This window comes from Dunckerocampus dactyliophorus, chromosome 3, assembly GCF_027744805.1.
Source record: "Dunckerocampus dactyliophorus isolate RoL2022-P2 chromosome 3, RoL_Ddac_1.1, whole genome shotgun sequence".
Lineage (NCBI taxonomy): Eukaryota > Metazoa > Chordata > Actinopteri > Syngnathiformes > Syngnathidae > Dunckerocampus > Dunckerocampus dactyliophorus.
In genome coordinates, this window is record NC_072821.1 from 23376597 (window position 1) to 23399390 (window position 22794).

The following is a 22794-nucleotide window of genomic DNA, read 5'->3' on the forward strand; positions in this document are numbered from 1 at the left end:
AAGCTAAAAGAAGACCAACTCTACCAAATAACTAAAGATATTCTTAAAGGAAAACTGCACTTTTTTTTTGGAATTTTGCCCATCAGCCACAATCCTGATGTGAGACATGAACACATGTCTTTCTTTTTTCTGTGCGTTCCGAACATGGAAAGACTGCTAGCAGCACCATTACATGCAGCTAATAATGCATGTAATGGGATTCACCTATTCCGTCTATACAGTAAAGCCTTCTATTAAAACACCACCAAAAACTCTCCAACAAAGTTTTATTGTTTTATATACACGCTGTGAACGTGTAGTAACAAGCACATTCATGATAACACGTAATATTTACATTATTTTGCCGCATCACACACCCTACTTGAATTGCCACTATTGGCACCATTTCCCGGTATTAAATTTGCTCTAACTTCTTTTTTTTTTCTTTTTTTTTTTCCCCCTTTCCTGTACAGCCTTTAAAGCAGATAGAATTGTAGATCTACTGTAAATGCCGTCAAGTGCTCAACAGATTTACTCTGCCAGGGAGAAGTGTGATATACCCTTCCCCTGTCATACAAATATTATTAGACTTTGATGCTTGTTATAAAGCAAATTTGGAGCGACCGGACCGGAGCAGGAGGGGACAGAGAAGAAGAGAAAAGGAAACGGGGGGGGACAAAAAAAAAAAAAAAAAAGAGACACAAGAGACAAGGACAACAGCAGCAACAACAACAATTGTGATAGAACAACAGAAACATGCAGGACAACATCAGCAAATAAATGTCCGTGACAACCACAAAGACGAACAAGGACATAAGGACAAAACAACATCAACAACCACAATGACAAAGCTGTCAATGACAATCACACATAATAGCAGTCATGAAATGATGAACTATGACAGTGATCACAATGACAATATTGCATTGAAACAGTCGCACACAATAGCAGTCATGAAATGATGAATTATGATAGTGATCACAATGATAATACTGCATTGAAACAGTCACACATAATTGTAGTAATGAAATGATTATCCATGATGAACAGAATGAAAATTACTGTAATGCACATCATTTAAAAAAAAAAAAACTAAAAAAAAAACTAAAAAAAAAACTATAGTCATACTGCTGATATCACCGTCGCTGTAATAAAACCAACAACATAATAACACCCTGGTTAACTCAGTAAGTAATGTGGGGAAGTACGTATGTACTGTGAGTGTGCATATGTACAGGTATCTCTGTATGTGAGGAAGACTTCATATATATAAAGGTGCAAGAATGTGTGGGCGTGTAATTGTTACTGAGAATGCATGAAAGGAAAGGGGCCGCCTTCCACCTCCCAGAGAGCCCCGCCCCAGATAGTCAGGCCAGGCCCCGGCCGCCAGAAGGCCACCAGGCCCACAGGGGCAGGCAGCACAAAGATCAGTGCCCCAAGAGCCACAGCAACCACCAGCCGCCGCGGCGGTACACGGGCCACCCGCAGCACCGGCACCGCCCCCCGGAGACCGCCGAACCCGCCCCAAGAGCGCAGAGGCGCCCGCAGCACGTGTCAGTCCAGGGGAAGCACCGCAAGCCGCCCCCCCCGGCGCAAGCCCCGGCATCAACAGGCCCCAGAGGACCACCCCAGGGAAGGGCAGGCGAACCAGACAAGGGCACCCCACAGGCCAGGCCGCCCCGGGCGAGCCACCGCGACGGCCAGGCCCCCGGCCACACCGCCGACCCTGGCGGGCAGGCGCCGAGGTGCACGAGGCACCCCAATCCAGCCCGCCCCACCCGTGTATGTGATAAGGTGTGATTGTGTCTATAATGCAATTAAAAAAATAATAAATAAATAAAATAAAATAAAAGAGGACAGCTACGAAAAGCTGGCCTCTGTGTCCCTGAGGGGTGTATCTGTGTGCATGTATATGGGGTGTATGTGGATGATAGCTAATGATGCAATTAAAATCGGGGGACAGCTGCCGCTCGGAGGGCCCCCCAAACCCTAAGTGTCTACTCTGCGATTAAAATTGGGGGGCAACAGGTCAGTGGCACGGCAGGAGCAAAGGAGCCCCGCAAGGCAGCTCCCCTCCCCAATCACGCCCGACCGTAGGCCACCCCCCAAGGTCCTATATATATGTGAGGTGGTGCAGTGGCACAGGAAGGATGGGGGCCCCACACCCCAATGCCGCCCAAACCGAGCAGGGGGGGGACCAAGGACACATGACCGACCGGCCGCTCACCACAGCCCAGGCTCGGGCGAGCCACAGGCCGCAGGACACACCGCAGGCCCTACCCGGCCCGCCAGGATGCCCAGTCCGGCCCACCCAACCCCCCAGAGGCGATACCCCCAGCGCCCCCCAACACCGGAGCCCCACCGGAGGTAGCGTCCACAGCGCCACCCCCAAACACCACGGACCAGCCACACGCCCCAAGGCAGATCCGACCGCCACCAGGACAGCGGGAACCGCGACCACGTGCCTCCCGCATACCACCACGGCCCGGCAAGGGAGCAACACCACGATGACCACAAGAGCACCGGACCCCACATAGAGTGGAGTACGGCCACACCCACGAAGCACGCAGGCCAGAGGCGCCAGGGAGGGACAGAGAAGCAAGCACCGCACGACCGGGCCCACGAGAGGAGCGGCCCCCGGCCCGGCGCCCAAGCTGATGCCCCCGCCCGCCCCGCCCCCCGCCACGCCGCAGACCGGCCACCGCCCCACCCCCCGCCCATCCACCAACACGCCAAGGGAGAAACCCCGGAGGGAGGGAGACAACCGCCGGCCCGGAAGCAGGGACCAGCCAGACACCAGCAGGCAGCAGGGACCGCCCGCCAGCCCCACCCCCAAGCCCCCGGCCAAAGCCACCCCCCGACCGCCCCACCCCGGAGCAAGCATCCCCCCGCCGATCCCGGGAAGCACCACGCAGATGGACACCACGCCGCCCGCTCCCACGCGCACCCGCCCACTCACCCGCCCACGGCCCCCACACCCCCCGCTCACCAAGCCACAGCGGCCCCGTCCCTGAAGGGAGAAAGCAAGGGATCCCCCCCAACCCAGCACCACGCACCCCCCACCCCGAGCCCAAACCGCACATCCGCGACCCCCACCTCCGCGCCCTCAGTCACCCGGGGGACAGCCACAGGCGCCGGAGGATAACAGGCAGCTCCCACCTATCACACATACACCACACACATAAATCGGTAAAATAAAATAAATAAATAAAATAAAATAATTAAAAAAAAATAAATAAATAAATAAAAAGGGGCAACCCAAACCACCCTCCCACCCAGGGGAGATAGCTCCGCGGGGGCAGCTGGGCCCAGGCACCCGCGCCCCCACCAGGGGGAGAGGCCGGCCCCCACACCCCGCACCGGACGACCTAACTTCTTTAATACTTGGGGTCGGGAAGTGAATGACGTATCAAATTAAAGTTCAAGTCATGTTTTATCAGATCACAGACATGATTTAATTCAACCTGTTAATTCATTCATTGTTAATTCAACCTGAAGTGTTGGCTGCACTTTATTCAAACAAAATGTGAATGCATTTGCCATTAATTGTTTTTTACTTACTTGTTTATATCTATAATTTATTTATATCTCGTTCCCTTAAAAAAAAAAAAAACAGGACTCTAGGAATCCAGGTATCTATTTCACAGTCAGACTGGTTGAATTTTTGGCTAAAAAGTTACCGAATTGATTTTAAGTTACTGAATCGTTTCAGATCGTATCGTTCTAAATGAACCAATATCGTCCTTGAATTTATTGGCAACCACAAATGGTGATACGAATGGAATCGTTATTAAAACTAATCATGACACCCCTATACATTACCTTTGGCGTGACGTGAGGCACTGTGAGCGAGACCCTGTGTCACTACATCAGAAAAGTAGTTCTTCGGTGTTCTCCTACAATAACACTGTCACTGTAGCTTGGTTAATATGCAGGTCTCGTTATGTAAACGCAACACTGTTGGCGTTTTTTGGAGTGCTTTTTTAGAGGGCTTTATAGATGGAATAGGTATGTCCCATTACGTGCATTGATGCATCTCTTGAGAATGCACAGGAAAGGGAAAGACGTGTGTTCATGTCTAACATAAGGATTGTGGATGAAGGGCATAATTCCAAAAAACTGCAGTTTTCTTTTAATGGCTCTATGGTACTATTTATTTCTGAGGGGTTAGCTCATTTATGTTTAATGGTCCCAATTCTTCAGGATGTCCTAATTTCTTGGCTGTTAAAGCCTTGCAAGGTTGGGATATTTTATGTGGCATGATGGCCCAAGGTGGTGTATTTTAAATTCAATACCTTTTCACTTGAGGACTTGAGGTGGTGTTTTGCCGTGCTGACATGGGTCAGCTTTCATTCTCTTTGGATTTGAAACACTCCAAAACTAAGAATGATATTTTTTTCTTTTATTTAACGCGCAATTCTAACCATTTTGGTAAATGGTAAATGGCCATTGAACTATTTTGATAGTAAAGTGAAAAATTCAAGCAAAAGAAATCGGGCAAAACAATTACAATGGGAGGCTTTTGCCCCCGAGTAATTTTAAAACACGTAGTGTCTCAAATTAAACTACTTCATGATTCTAAATCAAGGGCCTATTTTACACAGAAATTCTGCAAATTTCCGCCTCATAATTAATGTGTTTCCTGAAATGCTAATTTGTTTCGCTTTAGGTTCATTTGTTTTCTGAAATGTTAGCATTTCACAGTTGGTTAAAGTGTTTCCCACTACCTGGCCACCGTAAGATCTGGCATTTATCTACCTTTGCGTTTCACACAGAACCCTGCAAAGCAGAATATTGCCGCAGATTTATGCACATCTTAAATTCCACACACCTGTCCCACCATTACTGCATTCCTTTACACCCATCCTAGCTGTTGCAGCTCCGAAGGCAGTATACCTATTTTGTCAATGCCACTTATTCATTGCAGTAACCGGGAAAAAAGTCAGAAAAATGACAGATTTACAAGGAAAATAAAGACAAAACAAAGAGATAATAAGGCTATCAATCTTTGTATAATCTTGAACCACTTGTTACAGAAGGCAGTGGTTATATTTACACGATCTAATGCATTTTCTGCAGGGGCTTTTGATGCCACTTCTGGCTGTGCATGCATAATGCGGAAACTTTTTACCCACACTATTTTTATAACCTTAACTTTTTTATTGTGCACACACCTAAAAAATACAAACACTATCACCTTATTTCAGCTCTGTCATGCTAGTAGCCACCGGCATTTAAATACTGCATATCCGCTATGGCTTTTGAATCTGACTGACCTATTTCTTCTGCAATTATTGTTCATGAAGGCACACAATGTCTGCTCTCTGTTCACGAATAGCTTTAGTTTTATTTTGAAGTTGCGGTTTTAAAAGTCTGATTACCGTAATAGACTAAACTCTCACAACTCAGCAATCTAACAAGTAAATTCACCCTGGTTAAAAGCAGTGGAGTGAGGAAAGCGGGCCCCAACTGGTGTGCACAGGTTGGCACATCTGCCTCACAGTCAGGAGATCTGGGTTCAAATCCTCATTGCAACACCTCTGTGTTGAGTTGACATGTTCTCCCTGTGCTTGTGTGTTTTTTCTGGGTTCTCCAGCTTCTTCCCCACATGTCTAAAACATGCATTTTAGGCCCACTGGAGACCCTAAATCCATAGGTGAGAGTAGTTATTATCTATATATGCATTTAAGCAAGAAGGAAGCTATTAAACTGAATATCTACTATACTTTCCTGAAATATATGGTGGATATTAACTACGCAGTGCACAGTAAAGATGTTTCCAAGCCTCGGTGACCCAGGGTGCCACCTGCTGAATATTCGGTCCATTTTTTTGTCCCTGCTAATAAAGAGTAGAAATTGCTCCAACTGGGAGAGGTCAAGGAAGTGGACCGTCAAATGAATATCAAACTCTGCTTCAGCCAAACTTTTCTCCCTCCCAAAATCCTCACTAAAAGAAGGCTACTCGCTCTGCATTTCTGGAAGGTAGATTTCCCTCCCTGCTGCAGGCAGAAATGTGACTTGGAGCTGACTCGCTCACCACTACCAATGTTCTGTCAGAAAACCTGACATCAAACATACATTTCTGAAAAATTCAACTGTAAGGCAGGCAAGAACAAAACAGCAGGGATGACAAAATAAAACCAATCTTCAGAATGTATTGTGCTAAAGCTAAATAGACTAAATGGCATGTTTCTGAGTGTTATTAGAAATACAGGCTGTGAAAATGATGTAGAAGTATCGCTATTAGTGATGTGGGATACCACTGATTTTGTTTCCAATCCGATACTGAGTCTATTCAGGTTGGTATCATGATACCAATCCCATACTGATACGTTGTGCAAATTCACCTAATGTGTCTGGTACATTTTAAAAAGTAGTGTATTTCATACCATAACATAAAGAATACAAGACATTTAATACATTTATGTAATTGTTTAAACTAAATGATTAATTTAATAACTAATTACCATTGAAATAAGTTATTAATGACTAAGAACTACTATATGAATGAAAACTTATTTATAATTCACACATTGCTCCGTTTATGATGGGTCATCATTTCAACAAATATTTCAGACAAACCGCAGCCGCACGGTGGTCAAGAAATTAACAACTTGTTGTTGCAGTATCCGCCATTTCTCTGGCATAGGACCTTGGTTTGATTCGAAGCCCCGTCACAACCACATCATTCATTCGCGTGTTCTGATCCATGTCATCAATGGTGATTTTCAACTGCTCAATCATTTTATCTTTTTCTTCACACTCCTTTTTGAGAGTGGCTCTTAAAGCAACATTACTTTCCTGTAATTCTTTATTCTCCACTCTCAGGCCTTGAACTTCTTTTTGCATAGAGGTGGTAGTCTCCATAATTTGCTGCACCTGCTTTCCAAATTCCCCTATAAATTGCGCTGTGAGAGCCTCATTCTTTTGCCTTAAGGATTTTTCTATCTTTTTCTGGTATTCTTCTGGTATTCTATCTTTTTCTGCTTAGCTTTCTCTGTTAGTGCTTCTGCATTTTTATTGTCTCATCTGAATAAGTGCATCGTTGTTGTCAGGTCTCGGCGGAGGGTTAGGTACACAACTGGCACCTCCGGGTGTCGATGACTCAGGGGACAGTTCTACGTAGATCATCCATATATAGAACTGAATCCGGAGTGCTTTGTCCTGAACTGCTAGAGCCGCCGCTTGATCCGCTTCTTCTCCCTCTCGGCTTTGCCATTGTTACTGTTGCTTGGCGACGCCGTCAGTTAGCCGTTAGCTTGTAGTGTAGTTTCTTTGGTGATTGTTATTATTTGTAACCGCGAGTTTGTGACTCACCAGACTGTCCCTAGTCCTCGTTAGCCAGAGAAATCTGCACAGGATGTGTCCGGCTACGTGTGCAGCTGTCAAGCCGCGGCTAGCGTAATAGCTTGCCTTTAACGGCTGTCGGCTCCAACTAACGCTTGTATTGGTGAGTATAGTTTACTCGCTGGTCCGAATTGAGGCAGAAGCCTCCTACTCTCTCTTGCAGAGTTGTAATCACAAGTTGTGACCACAAACTGTGGTCACCAAAAGTCACAAAAAGTTTAAAACGCCGGTAGTAGTGGACGGAGTTTTTCCGTGAGCATCCTTTCCGTTCAACAGGAAGAGACGAAACCCCAATTTAGCTTTGCATTTCTCCTTTACACTCTCCCCACCTTCTTCCTCTCCCTGTTGGTCCCATTAACGGTGTCACAGTGCCCTCTACTGGTCAAGCATGTAGCATTCGTATCTCTGAATGTTCGTAAGTTGGGGACCTAGTGTACTTAGCTAGAAGTCGCTAAATGACATCATTGTCTAATTTGCAAAATTTACATATGATGTTCTAAAATGCTGTAAGAAAAAAAACATAATCCCGAAGGAGAGACAAAAAAGAAGTACAGATAAACTTGATTATTGGTTGGTTAATTTTAAATTGGCCATAATTTCATCAAGATAAAATCATTAGAATATTTTTATCTCGGCCAGCGCCTCTCAAAGTTCTGCCATCACATGTTGGCAATTGAGAACTTGTTTAAATTAGCTCAACAGCGAATAACAGATTATGCTGTGTTTATTCCGTTAACAGTGTGTTTATACTGTTAACTCAGTGTGGTTCGTGAGTAGCACACTTTTCAGGTGAGTATATGTAACTCAGCAACTGAGAACATAGCAATACAGTATCAATTACTTACATTTAACCCGAAGAATTGTAAAATAATCCACTTCATTTTACTAATAAAGATTGTCTTTAGGCGGGGTGGACCTGTCAACAGCACCCGCTGTTGCTCAGTGAGAACACAAAATGCAGAATACGGGCTTTCACTTTTGAATCCCCAAATACCAAAAAACTCCCCAACGACGCTAGAAAAAGTCACAGCTTTTTAGAACAGTGCTGTAATTTTATTTAAAGGTAAAGCTGTATAATAAGTGATACTCTACACCAGGGGTGGCCATTACGTCGATCGCGAGCTACCGGTAGATAGCCAAGGTAGTTTGGGTCGATCGCGTAAACGTCACTTTGTAGTTGTCATATGACATCAGTCAGCTGACATTAAGCCCCCCTCCTGATTCGCGCTCGCTCCCCCGCAGCGTTTCAAGCTACACACGAAGATGCAACTTTCATCTTTATTATTCTGATTATGGATGAACTAACTCTGCAGTAAGAGGTCTATATCTATAACAAAAGTGATCTGTTCACTTGTAGCGGCTAGCTACGTAGAAAAAAAGTGTATTGTTTACTGGCTTTGCTTGGCGTCGTGAACTCTCCTACAGAAATCAGTGTTTTCTACACGTTCGCTTCTTAAACTATTATTTCATGATGAAATTAAAAACGTGCCCTTTGGTGAAACCTTTTCAATATGTTGCCTTGACTTCGGCTGCATTGTCTTTTGCATAATCGTTTTAAATTCTTGTATATCAGTAATGTTTGATAGCAAATGCTAACTGGATGTAATACATGAACTGTGTGCCCTAATGAACGTTACATAGCTAATTTGACTGACATATTACCAGTACTCAGGTTATGCACACAACTATTTAGGAGTTATGTATAATTATCTTTATTTCCACATTGAAGTGAATTATGATAGCAACTACTTGGACTACCTGTAAACTTTGAAAATGTGAATGTGAAATGCTAATCATTAATATTTACAATAGAGTTTCAGAGTTTACTGGTTACATTTTGTATATGTTATATGTTTTATAAAAAGAGGTAGATCATTTTGACTTGTACTTGCATGCTGAGAAAGTGCGTGCACTCCTGATAAACATGTATAACGTACATTTAATAAATATAGTAAACATATATACTTTCTATATTGATAGTAGTAGGTAGATCTTTGGGACTTGGTCATTTTAAAAGTAGCTCGCAGGCTAAAAAAGTGTGAGCACCTCTGCCATACACAGTCTGTGGTCATGTTTTACCGTAGCAGATGGTCGTGGGCAACATTACATCAGGTATATATGATAATTTACCTCAAAATAGGATAATTATAGCAATCTGGTATGAAAATTTGTCATTTCCCATCTCGCAACACTGTGGATCACATACTTCTTAAATTTTGAATTTTACCGTTCAGCTCTTTGTTAGAGAGCATCAAGTTGTGCAAACAAAAGTACTGAAACACTGAACAGTTGGATATGTGCGTTCAAAGGTTTAGAGAAGGTCACATTAGTTGACCTTGCAGTCGTTATAGTGCATTTTAGGTTCATCCTGAAATTTCACCGGAAAGCCAAATGTCCCTTACTTTTTATTGGTAGAACGTTTTAGTTTTGAAAATAGTTTGGGAGGCAAACAAGCAAATTGGTGGTCAGAATGAGAAAGGTTTGATGCGTAAAAGTGAGCATATACATCTTTTTACAAGTTGCCTTATACCACTTCATTTCCCAGCTGTGCTTTCAATTCGTATGATGGATAAACAAAACGAACCGTATAACGACAGACTTGTCAAGAAAGATAACCCTCAAACCCTGGGGGAGGGGGGGGTTAAAGTCGTTTGCTGCCAGTCGTTTGCTGCCACCTGTTGTCCTGATGGTGTGTTACAGTTAAGGTTGAACTTCATTTGGAGTACAGTGCTGTCAACATACTTATTACGTTTTAAAATTTGGTTTAGTTGAGTTAAAATAAACAATCGTTATCTGAAAGCCAGACTGACAACTACAGCACTCCCAATTATTGACTTTTTTTTAAATAAAACGAATGATAACTGTAATGAAAAATAAAACTAATTAACGTGTTTGTTGTTGTTCTTTCCAAGCAACGCACTGCCCCTTTAAATAAAAGCACAAATGACAACAGGAAGTACAGTTACAGTACTATCGACTTTATTTCCGAGTACCTGCTTGCACGTATGTAAACTACATGAATGAAATGTGTCCAATTTAAGGGTCTGCAGCCGATAAGGCCAGTAGCCTACCCAGTCAACGAACGTCAGACGTTCTGTGGTTCCTCCTCAGCCTTGCGAATTTAGACGGTCCACCTCACACGTCGTGGTTGTGTCACGTGTTCTCATGTTTACCTCGACGTCATGACGGGATGATGGGGTATACAACCCCGGCTAAGCGAGTTTAGTGGGTTTGCGAGCTGTGTTGAGTTGAAAGCCGGATTTGCGTGCTCAGCGAAGGTGTCTCTTTTTTAAAGCAGCTCGATCACCATTTTAATTTAGGCTAAACGCATAATCTGGTCGGGATCGGGTTATGTCCAGTCTTTCATCTTAAAATCAGCAATGAAAGTGCCACTGTTTCATATTCCCTCGTCCATTTTCAGACGAGGGAATATGATAGCTATCCTTACACGAGCACCAGGAATAAAATGCAATATGAAATATTAATAATTAGGCCAACATTAGCAGACATTACGTGACAGCAGTCTTTGCGTGGTACTCGTGTCATCACTGCCATCTAGTGGTCACAACGAGATACAACAAGAAGATGCACTGCAAAGATGAAAAACGTGTTTTTGCTGCAATTTATTTATTTTTCAAATTGTGTTAAAATGTCAAAGTTGTGCAATGTTGAGCGTTGATAAATGAAAAGACCAGTAAGGTGTAGTTAGTATAATAAATCAGTGTTAACTTGCTCATTACATGCTCAGCATCATTCTGTCAGCGATTACTCTATGTGCTTGTGAGGCCATGCATCCTCCAAGACTGCTCTAAAGACAGACGCAAGAGAAATGTAAACATAAGATCACATTAACAGAAGTACAAACATTCATAAAAGTAATTCCCCAATAAAACATGTACGTGATGTACACAAACACAAATAATTACTCATCTTGTTCACTTCATGTACGTAACATGAAGTGTTATGTATTTACATAGTAGTAAGATCAAAGTCAACCTTTCCACGCCGTAGAAAGATTTAAGACTTTACATCCAAAGGCTCCGCACATCAAACTGTCTGACTGACAAACAAATCAATACTTATTAATAAATCTATACATACACTTCTTCCTGCTTTGCACCGTAATGTTGACATTTTCTACAGGCTAGACGGAAAGATTTTTGGGATATGATGGGACACCAAGGATGGTTTGAATGCAGACTTGCGCAGTGACACTTCCGTTCATTTGTTGGCTGCTTTGTGCGGCGCGTTGACGTCATGCAGACCACAAATGCGGACTAGTAGGCTGCAGACTCCGGATTTAGATACAAGCACAGTATATGCTAATAATAAGGTGATATATTATTGACAAGATTTTATATATATATATATATATATATATATATATATATATATATATATATACATGTGTGTGTGTGTGTATTATTGATATACGTGTGCTGTTTGAACGGCAAAGGTACAACCAATATTTATTCAAAAGATGAACGTTGCTTCTTTAAAATTGTTTCCGCGCTTCAGGGAAATTACGTTTTGTACACTTCTGGTTGACAGTTATACCTTCAAAATAAAATACGTGAATACCCTTAAAGTCTCAAATGAAAATAACAATTTGCACCTAGTTAACGAACAGAACACTACAGTAATTTTTGTGTTAGTATACAGCTGTCCTCACTGTTTCCCCCCTTTTAATTGCCGTATGACAAAATTCACCTCACCGTGACCCTGAACAAGATAAGCGGTACAAAATGAAAACTCACCTAAATATTACAACATTTTACTTAATAAGCGCCACAAACTAAATCGTTTACATAATCTGACTGATAAATGTACATATATTACAGCATACTGGAAATAGCGTTTATTTCCGACCGACAGTCTTATTTTCGCAGTCTGATTTTAGACCGGACGTTCAAGAAAGGATAGGCGGAAGCGATGGTGCAGCCGGGATAACAGTCACGTCTGGCATGGTTTGTTAGTTACAATTTGTCGCTGACTTATATGTTCATCATTCCATTCAACCATGAATAGAACGCAGCTGAAGCGTTCTGGTATTTTAAGGATGGCCGGCAAGGAAATTGTGGACCAAGACGGACTCGAAGAGACCTTCACTTTCCGGGCTGTGAGGATAGCAGCTGTGGTAACTTTGTACTGGTTCGTCTCCATAACAATGGTGTTCCTCAATAATCATCTTCTGGACAACCGCGATCTGGACGCACCGCTGTTTGTGACGTTCTATCAGTGCATGGTGACTGTGGGACTCTGCTGGATCATGCAGTTGTTGTCTGTTCTGTGCCCGCGATTGATTGACTTCCCGTCGGTCAAATTCGACGTGAAGACATCTCGGGAAGTTATGCCACTGTCGGTCGTCTTCGTCGGCATGATCATCTTCAACAACCTGTGCCTGAAACATGTCGGAGTTGCCTTCTACACCGTGGGACGTTCCCTCACCACAGTCTTCAATGTATTGATGACGTATGTGATCCTGAAACAGACCACTTCCTTCAATGCCATATTGTGCTGTGGTATAATTCTAGGTATGTATGTGGTTTACTTGCCATCACTCTGAAACACTACATACTGTTTATTTATCGTAGTGTAGCACATACTGTAGAACAGACCCCACAAAGGATCATCACCCTATTGTACACATTTCATAGATACTCACCTCAGGCATATGACTTCATTGTGTCATTAAGGCTGAATCCCAATTCTACCCCTTTGCCCTTCCCCTTCGTCTTACCCCTACCCCTTAAAACCTAGGGCCAAGGGGAAGAAGCCACTAAGAAATGGGACACCACTTGATTCTCACTAAGTCTTTACCCTTCACTGCTTTCTGCCAGTGACATAGGCAGATGAGATAATGCAATGGTTCAGAATAAATGTTTCAGACCAAAAAGTAAGGCGCTTACATTTCTACATTATGTCAATGTTTATATAGCCTGCCTTAGAACACCTTTTTTTAAAATAAAAGACACAGTTTTTATACAAACTGTGACATTGAAAAACAGCAAAAAACTGGGCTGCACACACAGATTTACAAGCGAGCTGCTGAGCAAGCCAGAGGTGAGTTGTTTATTTAGGCCTGCTTCCATGTTCCTCAGCTCGCTTCTTGATTGGCTACATACTGTGCCAGGATAAGCAAAATAGAAGATGGATGGATGGATTAGCATTTCGTAGTAGTTTCAAAGCTTACGGGTTAGACTTTATATGTATATATATATATATATATGTATATGTATATGTTATGTTTTATAGCAAGAGGTAGATCATTTTGATTTGTAAAATGCATGTTGAAAAAGTGTGTGCACCCCTCATATACATGTACAATGTATATAAATACTCATATTTATAAATATGCTAAATATATACTGTACATTCTCTGTTTGTAGTATGAGGCAGATCTTTGGGACATGGTCATTAAAAGTAGCCCGCAGGCTGAAAAAGTGTGAGCACCACTGTTCTATTATAGATACATGTATAACGTATTATTTTGATATTGACCACAATTAGTTTGAAGTAAAATATCAAATCACATATCAATATCAAGGATCATAAACACATTTCACTACGCTTTATTGTGAAAAACGTGCACCGGAATCGACTGTCTGCCCTGTTGACACTTGACAGATAAGGTGAGGAAGAAAAGACAGAGGGAAAGGTATTTAAAGTTAATTCATTCATTTCTTGTTTAAGCCTGTGAAAACGACCCCCACGACACCTCACAAAAAATTGGCTGCCGCAACGATACAGCAGCAGCAGTCTGCCTCCCGTGCAGCCCAACCACCACAGCTTAAAAATATCTTAGGGGAAACCCTGTATTGAATGTTGTGTGTCTGGTATTTCAGGTATTACAGAGCCACTTCTGGTCGATCTTGTTGCCTTTCCACTCATGGTGGATTTTACCTTAATTAGTTCAGCGAAGGTGATGGATCAAGTCCATTTAGGGGAATCTGGACCAGTAGCAAAGGTTACACAGGCAAGAGTGCGCTGTGTAGCCAAGCGAATGACTGTGCACAATAGAGAGAGAGATCCAAAATTAGCATCTTCTCATGCCTGAGCGTTTATTTATTTATTCAAGCGGTGCAGATGCATATTCCCATATTATAGTTCAACAGTATTTTACCGCTTAAAAGAAATCACATAACCAAAAAAATGCATTGTAGAAAAACATCTACAATAGTGACGTAGAGTCTCGACAAATCTTCACAAAATGTCTTAATAACAGGTTAATTTACATTCATAAACCGTTATAACACCTCCTGAAACATACAAAATGACTCCTACACGGCATGTCCCAACACATAGCTAGAACTGTGCCTTTAGTCCGACTAGAACAGGTGTTCTTATTAGGCTTCATTAACACTTTTTAACATTAATACTCTTTAACAGGGGTGTCAAACTCGTGCCATGGAGGGCCGAGACGCTGCAGGTTTTCTTTCCAGACAGTTACTAAAGCAGGTGATTTTTAATGATGAGCGCCTTCAATTTGAGGGAATTTGAGCATCTCCTGCATGTGCAGGAATGATGGGCTACAACTATTAAGTAATTGTAAATACAATAGTAATAGTAGTATAGTAATAGTGTGCTGAAAACAAATCTGTCTGACAATTGTTGGTGGACTAGGGTGGCTATGATTCACAGCAAACGGGCTTCACTACAATGTGCTGCGTTGAATGATTAAATTAGAAAACGCCGACATCATTGTACACTGTGAAGCGGGGCTAGCCACCTGCCATGGGCAGGCGAGGAGCATCCGAGCAGCCTCCGCGCTGCCACGGAGCTTGGGAGTATATAGCGGGGGCTATCTACCCACCGTAGCCGAGCAAGGGGGCGCTTTAGTCGGACACAAACATGGCCCTCTCTCGGCCAGTTCAGTAATGTACATCCCCTTGCTAGCGAGCGATTTATGTTAAAATACAATTTGCAATGAACAGGCTAATGTGGTTGCTATCTAATCATTGTCTAATCATTTATTAAATGCAGTGGATTGCAGTGAAGTCAGATATCGGTGTTAGCCGGCTAGTGATAACTTGCGAAAATCAACAATTCAAAACATGGCGAATATATACTTGGAGTAGCAAATGATTGAATATATAATAAACCATGAGTGACGTTACTGTGAAACTCAATAATTATTCGTAATTACTTATATTTATATGTTTCTTTCGGTCTCCGTACTTCCATCTTCTCAGCGGGTGTTATAGCTCCTAATACCTCTCAGTTTCAAGTCTGGTCAGCGACCGCACTTGTTTTCAAGGGGTGTGTACCTTTTAGCACTTACCCCTTACTCTTCGGTTTAAGGAGAATTGGGACACCACTTGATTCTCCTGAACGCGCAAAACCTATGGGTAAGGGGTAGAATTGGGATTCAGCCTTTAATTTCTTTTATTAAAGGGATAGTTTGGATTTTTTGACATGAACTACACTGTACTACACTACATGTGCTACACTGCTGATGGGGACGTCATACAACTTTATGTAAAAAAATATACGAACTACCCCTATAATTTTCCTAATTTCCTGCATTCTTCATTGAGCCTTGGTAGCCACTTTTTAGAGGTTTTGTTTTTCTTTCTCCTCTTTTTAAATAAAGCTAAGATATCTTTAATTTTGGAGTAGAATGATATCATCACATGAGACAATTTCAGTCTAATCAATGTCCTGCCAGATTTTGATGTTGGACTTTTGGGACTGCATCGTAGAAGGATGAGAAGATGTGCAATGCAAGACATTTGGAAACGTGTTCTTACTTAGTTTGCGAGCAAAAAATGGCAATGTGATCGGAAAGATCTGGTAAAAAGTTATAGGTTGTGAAAATTATTTCATTTTTATGTATGACAAGAAAATCTATTCTTGTTTTTGACCGGTTAGTTATACAGGTTGGTTTTTCAATTAACTCAACCATACTGAAAATATTAGTTATCTGTTCCAATTTTGTCTTTCTTTATTTCCTATTATTCCAATTAATATTAAAATGACCAATTCAAATGACCTCTTTACTAGGACAAGAAAGGTTAAGAATAATTTTAAATGTATCATAAAATCTGTATTGGTTGATGGTTTCCAATAAATACAAATAACAGTGAAGGTAATTTCTTTTGATGGCACAGTATATGTTGAAATTTAATATCACCAGACCATTCACTCTGTGATGCTTTTGAAGTATCTCCCACATAAACTACACCACTCCTTTACCTTGATCCATGTCCTTCCTAAACACATTCAATCCTGCCATATGTATGGTAGCCTCAGGGAAGAACCTGTTAGCCAGGTTTCTGTCAACACAAAAACGTCAACATTAAACTGACTCAATAAGTGCTCAAATTGCTCTCGTTCTGGAATCATGCTTTGAATTTTATGTCCTCCGATACGGGTCCAAGATCGTCCTTGCTTGAGTAAGTGTTTGGAAAATTTTGGCAGAGCAATGCTTTTTTTAAATAACTGGATTTGTCTTAGGGATGTTTAAATATGACTGAGTATGTTTTATAATTGTTCGACTATGTCTTATATTATTAATGTAATATAATGGGAAAGTGAACCGGTTCTGGCATTCACTCACATGCGGACACGGGATTGCTGGAACGGTGTCAGGCGTTGAAGCAGCGATGAAGCAGCGATCCATTGCGGTGATGAACTTTGGTTTGCCGTTGGTATGGAGGTGTCAGAGGCGGAGCATAATTTCGCTATTAATACGGGGAGAAATGAACGAGGAGCCCATTTGGAATAGCCGTTGAGTGCAGACCTCAGTTATATCAAATTTGCTCAAAGTTACAGTAAAACTGTTCTACCACGGAGATGACAAGCTGATGGTGGAGCTGTGGAATGAGCCTTCCGGCACTTCATGAGTGTAGTGTTTGCAGACACATTATATTTATACTGCTACATGTTGACCAGTAGAGGGCACTGTGGGACTGCGAATGGGACAACAGTTGTGTGAGTGTGGAGCTGCATGATGCATGGGAGCAGATCTGGCGATTAAAGCCATAAATAACTAGTAGGCTTGTTTATTCGACACCACCCACAGAACAATGAGGATGCCACTGCTCTATCAACACTCGCGTCACCGCTAAACCAACATTCGCTACCGTTAAACCAACACTAAAGCAACGGCGGCTTCAGCGGTGCACCTCTAGGACAACGCCCGTGCTTTCTTTTTTTTCTCATTTTCTGCGCGGTTACGAGCGGTGATGATTTTTTTTCACCGCTCCAGGGACGCTACAGCAAAGTTCGGGCGGTGTGACCGGGGCTTTACCGGCATTGTTGTCACTCAAAAGTTAGATTTGCCTACCTGTTGCTAAACTCTGGCCAAGCGTTGTTTCGTTGCCGGTTGCTATTATCTGCACGGTATGCCCTTAAATAAATTGACAGTTTTCAACTTTGGTTGTAAATTACATTGCCATGGTTACACAAAATGTTACCAATAAATGTTACCAAATATAAAGATCTTTCCCTCATCGAGACCACCATGTCTAGTGTTATAACGTGTCATCCGAGCAGGCGTTATTTCAGTTCATCCTCAAAGACTAGATAGGACCGCTCAAGAAGAGGATATAGATAACCCCAACCAACAGTCCAGCTGCAATCGTTACAATGCCCTGAAAGATTCTAATGAGTAGATTTTGTGCAATCCTACTAACTAACCAGGGTAACAGTGAAAAGTGCACATTGAAAATGAAGAGGTAAATTTGTATGGCACTTTAAGGCAGTGATTCCCAACCAGGGCTCCGTGAGCAAATTGCAGGGGATACGTGGAAACATTTAATTTCCAACACGATAAGTAAATGTTCTCAGTCATTTCATATTAAGCTAGATAATAAAATGGAACGTGTGCGCACCAATAAGTTTCCTCCAGCTTGTGGCACAGCTGTACCTAAAATCTTCACAGTTGTGTGACATTGTACTTTGGGGCAATTATCAACACGTACAAAAAGGCTCTGGGGGGTATACAAGACAAAAAATGTTGGTAAACACTGCTTTAAGGTAGAAAGAAGTGTTTACAATGCTATCTAACTCAGACCGTCAGTGATGACCCTGCAATAGTAGTACCAAGTCTTTTATAGAGCACCAAGAGTAGGAGCTACAGTGTATCTACCTGACCCATGCTGCCCTCCTCCTTTTCATTGTTTTCCAAAAATAACATTGTCGGTTATCTCTGAACAAGTAAGGTATTTTGATGTTTCCCTTTAAGGATTCAGCTGCAAATAACACTGCTTGTGTTTTTTTCTCAGGTGGATTCTGGCTTGGTGTGGACCAGGAGGGCATAGCAGGCTCCCTTTCCTGGTCAGGTGTTTTCTTTGGAGTGTTCGCTAGTGCCTGTGTATCGCTCAATGCCATCTACACTAAAAAGACAATGCTTGCGGTTGATGAAAATATCTGGAAACTGTCCTACTACAACAATGTCAACGCTTGCATTCTCTTCCTCCCACTTATTCTTCTTTCTGGAGAGATGGACCGTGTCGCCAGTTTTAGTCGCCTCAGTGATATGAGTTTTTGGGGCATGATGACACTTGGTGGAGTGTTCGGTTTTGCCATTGGTTATGTCACAGGCCTCGAGATCAAGTATACGAGTCCACTGACACATAATGTCTCAGGGACAGCAAAGGCCTGTGCTCAGACTGTTATTGCAGTGGTGTACAACTCTTCTAGTAAAAGCTTTCTGTGGTGGACCAGCAACATGTTGGTTCTTGGCGGTTCTTCAGCCTACACATGGGTCAAAAGTCAAGAAATGAAGAGGACTCCCACCAAGCAGCCTCAGGATTCCACCAATGAAAAACTTCTCGGGGAAAAAAGCAACATGGGGGTGTAAAACCCCCGTTTTATAAAATAATAGTTTTATTAGCATACATGACTTGAATTTTTTCAGTGATCTGGGGGAGAACTGAGGTTTATGTTGTGGGTTTTATAGAGATTATATTATGGAGTTACATTTTTGCCAAATCCTCACAAACACGCAAAACATGTTTTACTCACGCCTAATGTTTCACAGACTCAGTGTGGTTTGCAAATACAAAACATCGTTCATAAACTAATGCATTTTGTTTTGCATATAAGAAATGCACCTTTAGAAACAAATACAGCATGTTTTACATATACAAAGGAACATAGTTCTTCAATTAGCCAGTATCAGAGTCGTTCATACCCAACTACAGGGAGCTACACTTCCCTTTGATCGGAGGTGCTAATGTGAGGACAACTCCTCCCAGTCTTAGTGTAAGGAACCAATAGGAGGAGGGTGTTGGCACACCGATTCCGCCCACTCTGACTGTATTTAAGGCCTAGGCTACCAGCACTTGTTAGTTCGCTGACAAAGCTCTTCGGATGAGGAGCGAAACGTCCGACACCTTCTTTACAGAAGTACAGATGACGTCTCAAGAAGCCTTTCCCTTGATGTTTAGTGTTTGTGAGATTTTGGCATAATTTTAACTCTGTATTATACCATGTCTTTTATATATATGTATGTGATTCAATTTACCAGTGGTTGTGTTACACTGTACAATTAATTATACAATGACCACAATATTTTTAATGTGTATTTTTAATGTTTATATTTTTACAGAGTTAGGTAATTCAATACTATTTCATATGTTACCTGTTGGGTTCTGTGTTGTTGGAAAACAGTCTTTATTATACTTTCCACACATTACATTGAACAATTGCACCCTCATTCACCATAGCAGTAGCCTTGTATATTGACGGTTTGGATTATCACCACTTAAAATAGTAAAATATCTGTACAGTACAGAGCAAAATCAATACTCATGAGGTTGTGTGAAAGAAAATATTCAGTAAGGCTTAATGATTATTTATTGATTTTGTAAGTTCCCAAAGTTGTATTCCATGATTAATCAGCAAAATATGTGAATGACTGGTGAATTAAACATGCCATTTTGGTGTAGAATGAGTTTTGAGTTTTGATGCCTAAATATTATCCCGACGGAGAAAAAAAAAACAATGCAGGCTTGTGGAGGACATACAGCTTTAAGGAATGCAAAATAAATAGAAAGCTTTTAGATAAACTGACTACAAAATTGTAATAATTCTCTAAGCAAATGTGTCAACAAGCGGGATATATATATATATACAGTATATACAAGTATATAGATATATATATATATATATATATATATACACGAGGGATGTATGAAAAGTTTTAAGCATAAGAAAAAGTAAAAGGGATTTTTGATCATTTATTTTATTTTTCAACATAGTCCCCCCCAAGGGCTAAACACCCTCCTCCAACGGCGCTGAAGCGCTTTTATCCCGGTGTAGAATAACTCTCTTGTTTGGGACTCAAGAAATCCCTCAACTGCAGCTATGACATCATCATCACTGGCAAAATGGCGTCCAGCCAAGGCTTTTTTCATTTGGGAGAAAAGATAGAAGTCGGAGGGGGCCAGGTCTGGCGAATAAGGTGGATGGGGAACAAGTTCGAATCCACAATCGTGACTTGTTGCGATGGCAGCCACTGAGGTGTGGGCTGGTGCATTGTTTTGGTGGAAGAGGATTCCTCTTGTGAGCATTCCCGGCCTTTTTGCTTTGATTACTTCCTGTAGGCGCAAAAAATATAAGAAGCATGTTAGAATCTTAAAACTTGGCAGGAATACTTACAAAAGGTTGAACTTTCAAAAAATCATAGGTTTGACCATACATCAACGCTTCTGACACACGATGCTTAAAACCTTTCATACTGTACATATATCTGTCGAGAAAATTATATCTATCTCTCTCTCTCTCTCTCTCTCTCTCTATATATATACAGTATATATATATATATATATATATATATGCACATGCACAATATATGGTTTGTGTTATTGTTTGCCGGTTTCAACATTTTTGCTGTATTTTTTAAATCATTTTTGCTGTTTTTTGATTTTGTTTCTGCAGTGGTGCAGTGACAAATGAGGCACTGGCCGCAGATGGCCCTAGAGCCGCACATTGGGCACCCCTACTTTTGTGGCTCTTGGTTCGGGTTGGGCCTGTGGTGTCGCCTTCATGAGGAAACCACAACTATACTGCTCAAAAAAATTAGAGGAACACATCAGATCTAAACTGGGGGGAAAATGACCTTGAATATCTTTCCTGATAATAAGTGGGTGATGTATTAGTAACAAAATGATGCCACATAATTTGATAGAAATGAAAATGGTCACCCTATAGAGGGGGGAAATCAAATTCTCAGTAGTTTGTGTGGCCCCCACGTGCTTGTACGCATGCCTGACAAGGTCGGGGCATGCTCCTAATAGGACTATGGATGGTGTCCCGGGGGGATCTCCTCCCAGATCTGGACCAGGGCATCATTGAGCTCCTGGACAGTTTGAGGAGCAACCTGGCGGCGTCGGATGGACCTAAACATAATGTCCCAGAGGTGTTCTATTGGGTTTAGGTCAGGTGAACGTGGGGGCCAGCCAATGGTATCAATTCCTTCATCCTCCAGGAACTACCTGCATACACTAGCCACATGAGGTCGGGCATTGTCGTGGACCAGGAGGAACCCAGGTCCCACTGCACCAGCGTAGGTTCTGACAATGGGTCCAAGGATTTTATCCCGATCCCTAATAGCAGTCAGGGTGCCGTTATCTAACCTGTAGAGGTCTGTGCGTCCTTCCAGGGATATGCCTCCCCAGACCATCACTGACCCACCACCAAACCGGTCATGCTGAATGATGTTGCAGGCAGCATAACGTTCTCCACGGCATCTCCAGACCCTTTCACGTCTGTCGCATGTGCTCAGGTTGAACTTGCTCTCATCAGTGAAGAGCACAGGGCACCAGTGGTGTAGTTGCCAATTCTGGTGGTCTATGGCAAATGCCAATCAAGCTCTACGGTGCTGGGCAGTGAGCACAGGGCCCACTACAAGACGTCGGGCCCTCAGGCCACCCTCATGGAGCCTGTTTCTGATTGTTTGGTCAGAAACATTCACACCAGTGGCCTGCTGGAGGTCATTTTGTAGGGCTCTGGCAGTGCTCATCCTGTTCCTCTTTGCACAAAGGAGCGGATACCGATCCTGCTGAGAGTTGAAGGACTTTGACTTATGGCCCTGTCCAGCTCTCCTGGAGTAACTACCTGTCTCCTGGAATCTCCTCCATGCGTCCAGGTACCGCAGTGATGCCCTGGTCCAGATCTGGGAGGAGATCCCCCAGGACACCATCCATAGTATCATTAGGAGCATGCCCCGACGTTGTCAGGCATGCGTACAAGCACGTGGGGGCCACACAAACTACTGAGAATCATTTTGAGTTGCTACAATGACATTTTAGCAAAATGGACCAGTGTGCTGCATCATTTTTTCACTTTCATTTTTGGGGTGTCTTTGATTTCCCCCCTCTATAGGGTGATCATTATCATTTCTATCAAATGATGTGGCATCATTTTGTTACTAATACATCACCCACTTATTATCAGGAAAGATAGTCAAGATCATTTTCCCCCCAGTTTAGATCTCATGTGTTTTCGAAGTGTTCCTCT

At 42.3% G+C, this 22794-nt stretch overlaps 1 protein-coding gene across 1 annotated transcript; it reads left to right on the plus strand.

Annotated features, from left to right (window-relative positions):
• The first annotated feature begins 12255 nt into the window (after positions 1-12255).
• Positions 12256-20242, plus strand: slc35c1 (solute carrier family 35 member C1). The gene is made up of 2 exons (XM_054770937.1): positions 12256-12860; positions 18555-20242. Exons 1-2 carry the CDS (start codon positions 12347-12349, stop codon positions 19130-19132), a joined length of 1092 nt encoding a protein of 363 aa, XP_054626912.1. The 5' UTR covers positions 12256-12346; the 3' UTR covers positions 19133-20242.
• Positions 20243-22794: the final 2552 nt, after the last annotated feature.

Excerpts from the sequence above, each read along its gene's own strand:
- slc35c1 (XM_054770937.1), top strand. The coding sequence starts at position 12,347 with ATGAATAGAACGCAGCTGAAGCGTTCTGGTATTTTAAGGATGGCCGGC. Across the intron at positions 12,861-18,554 it reads GTGCTGTGGTATAATTCTAG|GTGGATTCTGGCTTGGTGTG; the intron begins GTATGTATGTGG and ends TTTTTTTCTCAG.